Source organism: Chrysemys picta, chromosome 12 (genome assembly GCF_011386835.1).
Source record: "Chrysemys picta bellii isolate R12L10 chromosome 12, ASM1138683v2, whole genome shotgun sequence".
Classification (NCBI taxonomy): domain Eukaryota; kingdom Metazoa; phylum Chordata; order Testudines; family Emydidae; genus Chrysemys; species Chrysemys picta.
Genome location: NC_088802.1, coordinates 21,815,311 through 21,823,341, shown reverse-complemented (window position 1 = coordinate 21,823,341; position 8,031 = coordinate 21,815,311). Strand labels below are relative to the sequence as shown.

At 43.8% G+C, this 8,031-nt stretch overlaps 1 protein-coding gene across 1 annotated transcript; it reads right to left on the bottom strand.

Annotated features, from left to right (window-relative positions):
• Positions 1-2,169: 2,169 nt before the first annotated feature.
• On the bottom strand, positions 2,170-4,600 carry LOC101936787 (olfactory receptor 6C76-like). The gene has a single exon (XM_005312443.3). The coding sequence runs from the start codon at positions 3,479-3,481 to the stop codon at positions 2,534-2,536; it is 948 nt and encodes a 315-aa protein (XP_005312500.1). The 5' UTR covers positions 3,482-4,600; the 3' UTR covers positions 2,170-2,533.
• Positions 4,601-8,031: the final 3,431 nt, after the last annotated feature.

Below are 8,031 nucleotides of genomic sequence, written 5' to 3'. Positions count from 1 at the left end.
CAATCTTTTCTTGACCGTGTTTTTTGCCAATCATAATTATTAAGAAGAGGCGGTATACGAATAATAAAACCTCTGATTGATAAATATGTTTGTGAATAACATAGTAAGGACACTTCTCCAATGACCTGAGAGAAGTCTGTTCCAAGAAGATCGACTGTTATAGCAGGTAGCTGAGCATCAGCTTTTCTGGGTTCAATTCCTAGCTCTGGGAGAGGAGTGGGTGTAGCAGTTAAAGTGTGTGGGGTGGGTGACTTGGGGGCAGATGGGAGTCAAAATTTTTAGAGAACAGGGCACATCAGGGAGCTGGTTCTGAGTATGTAAGTATTTCATAATCTCTCTCCTCCTTCCTGTGGAGGCCAACTGTCTTCTTTAATTGATAGCTCTTCAGTGAAGGCACCAATTTTCAATTACACCCTTATTATGGGCAGATCAATAGATCCACGGTCCTGATTGGATCATCTGAGGATTGATATCACTCCCTACATGGTTGTAGACTTGGATTTTCAAAGGAGTCTGCTGGACATAGGCTCCCAAATGCAATTCAAAATCAAGGGAAGTTGGGTGACTGACAATCTCGGCCTTCATTATTTTAGCCATATCATTAAGGTCCTCAAAAATGACTGAATAACCATAGACTGGTGGACATAGTCTGTGATTGGTTTCAGTTCCCTGAAGCAAATCTCAGTTTTCAACAGACTGGGAAGCACTGGGGAAAGGGATTCTTACTCTGGGACATGATTCCATTAAAACATGAAGGCGAAGACTCACAATCATCCAACTCCCATTGACTTTGAATGGCATTTGAGAGCCTCCTCAGTTAGAATTTTGTGAAAATCCAAGTGGGCTGTCAATGTAGTTATGGAATACACATCTTGCACACTGTAGCCGTGGGGGACTCACCCTTGCAGCGCCTCCTCCTGGTACCTTCTGGGAATTAGTTCTCCAGCCGTCGGAGCACTCTCTGCCGGTCGGTGTCCCGCTTTTACTGGCCCCCGTGTCCCTCCCGGCCCTGGTGCCCTTTTCTCTGGGTGCTGCCCCTGGATGTCCACCCCTCAGTCTCTGGGTCTCCCCTCCCCAGGGAACCCCCACCCACTATCCCCATCTCGCCTCAGTCTTTGGCTACTGCCCAGTCTCCATCTAGCCCTCGTTCACAGGGGCAAACTGCAGTTTAAATGCCACTCATCACAGGCAATGGGGTTTGGACCTGCTGCCTCTGCCTACCTCCTTGGGCTGCCCCCTGCAACTCCAGTACCTTATTTGGCCTTTCACTAGGCCGTAGCCTGGGGAGTTTCCAGGCCGGGGCTTCCCAGCTCCCTGGGCCTTCCCCCCAGCCCTGCTCCACCTCAGGTAGCTTGGTATGCTCCCCGCAGCCAGGTACCTCCCTCTCAACAGGGTAGAGAGAGAGTGTGTGTCTCTCCTTCCTGGCCCATGGTCCACTTATAAGGGCCAGCTGGGCCCTGATTGGGGCATGGCCACAGCTGAGGCTGCTTCTCGACTCAGCCTGGAAGCTACTTGCTCCAGCAACAGTCCTCTCCTATGCTGTTTTAAGCCCCTCTGGGCCGGAGTGGATGACCACCCCGCTACACACACCTTGACAAATTTCTTCACACCCCTCCCGTCAAACTTTTCACACTCCAGATGTCAAAATCAGTTCTCGCCCCTCAGTGCTGGTTGGTCAGGGGGCAGTGCTAAGAGACTTGTTGGGGGCAGTGCTAAGGGGGGCATGATGTAGAGCCTGCACCCCTTGAGCATGTGCTCTGGGGCACAGGCAGGAACTTTTGGTGGTAGATATCCTGAATAGATAGAGTCAATAGGTAGATAGATGAGTCATTTATTTTGATGAGTTAGCTTGAGAGAGATAATGATGCACAGTCCATTTTACCATGATTGCATCATGATTACACCATCGCATTGGCACAATATGTGTACCCCATAACCACTCCTACATAACTGTCATGTATTTCATAGTCTTTAATATTTATTATTTGTATTTCAGGATCAACTAGGATCCCCAATAATAGACCAAGAAAACATGGGCTAGATTCACAAAGGGACATAGATGTCCCGGTGCTGGTAATTGAAGCAGCTGACTTTTATGTACCTGGAAATTCAAAGGGATTCACAAAGCCTCAGTTTAGGCACTCAGGCTCCCTACACAATGAATGGGGAGAGGTAGGCACCTAAAAATGGGATTCACAAAAGCCAGCATGCTCAGGGGTTCCTCATCTATGCTAGCCAATGGGAGATTCCAGGGAGGTGCCTATCTGTCAGCTTTCTTGGGGTCAGGCACCAAAGGTGTTTATCGCAAGAGGACTGAAGCGTGAGAAGAATGACTCATTCATCACTCTTAGCTCAGTCATTTGGATACTCAACTAGGAAGCAGAAGACCCAGCTTCAATTTCCCACTCTGCCTTAGGAGAAAAGGGATTTGAACAGGGAACTACCACTTCTTAGGAGAGTACTATATCTTAGGAGAGTACTATAACTATTACTCTTGTTTAACTTCCCCTTCTTTTCCCCTCACAAAACCCATTCAGAAGTTAATATGCTTCCTTGAGAAGTTCATGCTTCTCTTCAAGGCAGCCCTCAGGGAATCTTTCATCTGCTGGTTCCTCATGCTGAAGATGAAGGGGCTCATGAGAGGGGTCACCACTGTGTTGAGCAGGGCCACCAGCTTGTTGAGCGAGGTGTCGCTGCCCGAAGGCCGGACATACATGAAGATGCAGCTGCCGTAGCCCATGGTGATGATGATGAAGTGGGAGGAGCAGGTGGAGAAAGCCTTCTTGCGTCCTGAGAGGGAGGTTATCCTGAAGATGGTGGCAACAATGTAGGTATAAGACACCACCGTCAGGATCAAGGAGCCCAGCAGGATGGCGGAGGAGGTCATGAAACTCAGCAGCTCCACAAAGCTCGTGTCCACACATGACAGCTTGACCAAGGCCAAGCTGTCGCAGAAGAAGTGGTCGATCTGGTTGGCATTGCAGAAGGGCAGGGTGATGATCAGGATGATGTGGATGATGGTGACCAGGAACCCCGTTACCCACGACCCCACCACGAGCTGGAAGCAGAGCTGAGCATTCATGACCATGGTGTAGTGCAGTGGGTTGCAGATGGCCACGTAGCGGTCATAGGACATAACGGCCAGCAGGACAAACTCGCTGCAGCCCAGAAAGAAGTAGAAGTAACACTGAGTGATACAAGCCAGGTAGGAGATGGACCTGTCACCCGTCAGGAAGCTGACAATCACCTTGGGTAGGACAGAAGATGTAAAAAGGATCTCCAAACAGGAGAGGTTCCAGAGGAAGAAGTGCATGGGGCTGTGGAGGTGACGGTCTAAGAGGATGATGGCGATGATCATGATATTGCCAGACAAGATCAGCAGGTAAGAGGCCAGGAAGCCAGCAGCCATGAGGCATTCTAGATGGCGGGGGTAGACGAATCCCATGAGGATGAATTCGGTTATCTTGGTTTGGTTCCACATGGGTACATTGGAGCTATCTGTGCGGGGTAGAGGGAGGATGGAGGGAATAAGGAATAATGTGTCAGATGAACAGGAGAAAAGAAAAGTAGAAAAACAGAAGAGTAGAGAAGAGGAAAGAAAAGATCAGAAGAGAACATAAAAGGAAAAGGAAGAGAGATAAGGAGGAAAAATGATAAAATGTAGAGGAGGAAAGCAAGGGTGAAATAAGAAAAGTGAAGAAGACAAAAGAACAATACAGGAAATAAAAATTTACCCTGTGGGCAAAGGCTGAGATGGGAAGAACAACAAGTAAATGTGAGCAGGGAAGGGAAGACAATGAGAAGAGGAAACTAATAACAAACAGAAGAGGAAAGAAAAGTGGAGGAGAGAAAAGCCCAAAAAATAAAGCATAGCAAAGCTGGGTGGAATTGTTTCCCTGTGCAAATTTTTGACTTTTTTTTGGGGTGTGGGGGAGAAAGAGGAAGAAAAAAGAAAAGTTTTCGCTGAAAACTCTTCAACTTTCTGGTTTTTTTTTTTATTTTCTTAATGAAAAGTCAAAAATTGCCCACAGAAAGCAGACACTTACCACAAAGGTTTTAGTTTAATTGAACCCCCCCCCCCTTTTTTTTTGGTCGAAAAAAAAGTTTTGATAGAAATATTTGGACTAGCCTTAAAAATAAGGAAAGAAATAAAAAAGTAAAAAGAGAAAGGAGAAGTAAAAGTTAAAATAAAGGAATAGAGAAAAGCAACAAAGGAAATGAGAGGGTGGAAATGAAAGTAGAGAAATGAAGAAAGAGAATAAAAAGGAAAGGGAAAAAAAGATAAACAGAAAATGTAGGAACCAAAAAAAATCAAAGTAAAAGGAAGGAAAGAAAAAAACAAAAAAGAAGAAGAAAAGATGAGTGAAAGAAAAGAAAGGAGAGAAAGGAGAAAGGGGAAATGAAAATATAAGAAAAAAAGTTATCAAAACGGAGAACAAAGATATTAAAAAAGGAAAGAGAAGAGGGAAAACAAAAACAACAAAAGGAAACAAATAAACAGAACGGGGAGCAGAACAGTTACTCACGTTAGTCTAGGTCTGTGATGTTAGGAAGATACCATAAGGCTGAGCCAGCTAGACACAGATTGAGCCCTGTGCCTCAAATCATCAACAACTACAGTAGAATAAATTCTTGTAGGGTAATTTTTAAATTCTAGTCCCTGCTCTTTTGGATTAAATACTAAAGTAGTTTATTCTGAACTTCTTCAAAGACTGAAAAGAAGGAATTGCTCTGATTTTTCCCTTCATGTCAAGCCGTGAGAAGCCCTGAAACAGCACCCGCAACATCAGGGTCTTTTGACTTGTCCAACGGGTATTGTCAAATCTAAGCAAATTGTACTTTTATATGTTGACTCTAGTTCTTCTGGTCTCAGGAATGATCTACTTGCCATTCTCTGTGAAGTAGGTCTGCCTCAACTGGGTGAGGTTGACAAGTTTAAATGATCACAGGTACCCCAGGGGATCCACTCATTGGAGAATCCCAGAGCCACTTTTTGAGATGTACATGGAAAGATTAAAAAAATGACACTTTTTTTCCAATAAATTTTAACTAGGTTACCATCTGTGAACCCACTGCTGGTATCTTTCAGAATGTTTTAGTCTTTGCCCATATGTCATAGGCTCACTTGTGATGGCAGAGACCTTTAATGTGCTATTTAATTCATTTCACGTGCCTCCTACCATATAATTATTGTGTTCCTTACACTTCTTTGGTACGCAGCGTAGTCCGGGGGTTAGGAACTGGTCTGGGCAACAGGAGGTGCTCACTTCTAATTATATCTATTCCATTTACTCAGGGCAGGTCCTTTAGCACTAAGACCCAGATCCACAAAAGCATTTACGTGCCTAACTACTGCTGTGACAATTGAGCGCATAATTTTTGGCTGCTTGGGAATTAACTATGGAAAGTTCACTAATAAATGTTATAAACAGCTTAAGTCCCAAACACCACCACAAATGAAATGGGATTGGAGGGACTTTAACAATAACAGCTCCAGCCAATCTCAACTAATTTCTTCACTTTCCCTCCAAAGGACAGTTATTACCATCTTTGATGCCATCTAAGAGACTGACAGACAAGGGTTGTTGTTTTTTTTCCCTTTTAAAACTATCTTCAGCTAAAGGGATAGGGAGCGAGGGACATTGTTAAAATGAAAGCCTTATTTAATACCTTACATTTCAAATGCTTTAACTGTGCTTTCTTTTTTTCTTTATCTTTAATAAAAGGTTAAAAGGATTTTAATGGTGTGTTTGCCATGGGATTAAGCAGGCTGAGGCCTGTGTGTATCAAACCCTGAAACTTGTTTAACATTGTTTGATATTGGCCAGTGACAGGGTTATGCTAACACCTCTGACTTTTTGGGCCCACATATTCCATCTTATTTAACACAACACTACTACTTTAGACACCTACGTTCAAAATTTAGGCACGACTGAGATCCTCAAAGCCCCCACTTAGCTGTTGCCTAACCCTGTAAGTGCCTTAATTCACTCAATGCCTAAAGTTTTGCTGCAAAGTGCTTATGTTTCTGCCTCTAGGCATGCACACTGCTGCCTCACTTGAGGTGCCTGTCTCAAGTCTATGTCCCAGCTGGATCCTCAGACCCAGGTGAACATAGGCATTACTGCACTTCTGTGGAACTTGATCTGGTTGGTGGGTTCTGAGCACGCCGAAATCCACACAAAACAGTGTAGGGGGGGAAGGAGGATTTCTCTCATAACTAGGCTATGAAGGATTCATTTTTTATTGGTAAATATTAATAAATGTTGATTTCACCAAACACCCACAAACCGACGAAAAAATATTTCCATTGATAATCAAAACTGACAGGCAAAGTAAGAAAAACCTGAGAACTTATTACAGTTTTATTTATGGATATTTACTTTGTATATTTTCACATGTGATGTGACAATGTGTATTATAACATTTTATAAAGCTTTAACTTTTTGACACTCAGCATCTACTGTCATTAAATAATTATTGTATGATCCCCTCCACCATAATTTCCTGCAACTGTGAAAATTTAAATTGATAAACATTGCGGGGATGAGGGGAGGGGGAACTTAAAACCCCTGATTTTGCACAACTGTGAAATCCTAAATCAATAGAAATTGGGGGGGAGCTTAAAAATAAACATCAATAATATTGCTCAAAATTATTTTTTAATAAATGAATTCTGCCAACCTGACTCATAACTTGTAACCCAGGGGTAGGGACACCCACGGGGGATGAGGGACCCAATGTTCCTAACCTCTTGTTTCTGGTTTTCACTGGGTGGCCAAGGCCCAGATCCACAAAAAGACTAAGGCATTGCAATGTGTTGCAACACCTAATTTTAAGACACCAAGACAGCCAGTGGAATCCACAAATCCTGATTTAGGCACCCAGGCTCCCTATACAATGAATGGGAAGAGATAGGCACCTAAGAATGGGATCCACAGAAGCCATCATGCTAGACAGGGAGATGCTTAAATTAGCCAAAGCCAGATGCCAATGAGAGGGATGTGTCTTAAGCCTGCGCCTCTCAGGGAGTTCAGCTCCTAAATCTGGGCTGGAGGTAGGCACCTAGCTCTGTTTAGGATTTTCAGCTGTGAATCCTCTCCTGGAGTTAGGTACCTATGCCATTTTTTGCAAGACATGCCTGGGGAGAAGAAGCAATGCCTTATAGCTTTTAGCCCACTTGTTAGAACACTCACCTGGTAAGTTAGCAACCTGGGTTTAATTTCACCCTCTACTCAATGTGGAGAGGGCATCTGAACCAGGGCATCTCACATCCCAGGTGAGCACCCTAACAATTGAGCTAAAGGTTATAATGGAGTTCCTCCTGCTGCCCCCTGTGTGGAGTTGGGCTACCTCAGAGCACTCCTACTGGATCAGGCCCTGCAGGTGAGATAGGCTAAGAATTGCCACTATGAATGACAATTAATAGTCATTGGGCCAGGGACAAGAGCATGAGGATGACTCTAAAGTCTAGTGTTTCGAGTGTTCATCTAGGATGTTGAAGAGCTAAGTTCATGTCTCTGTTTATTATTTATACATAGTGGAGCAGCTTCAACATCAAAGACTGAGAGAGAGCCCTACACCAGACCATCCCATAATCCAATGATTAGGGCGCTCTTTTGTAGCGTAGAAGACCCAACTTCACAGATCTCCACATGAGGTAGAGCGGGGAACTGTTGGGTTTTCTATAGCACATTTCGGCCAACACACTCGGGTCGGGTCAAACCTTTATTTGAACCAAAAGCATTTCTTGAGGTTAACAGCCACTGTTAAAGCAGTAGACAATGACAGATAGGCAGAAAAAGGTTAGGACCAGTTAACTTCTCCTGTGGCATAGGCAGGTCATGATGAAGTTCTCCAGTAATGTTCCAATTACCCCCTTATACAGTAGCATATTTGTACATATTCAATAAATTTCTTCCAATTAGCAAAAAGCATTACACAGCTTCCAATTAATATAAAACACACACAATATTAGCCTTTCCATGGTTTAATTGTTATTAATTATACCTAACCTATATAAGGTGACCG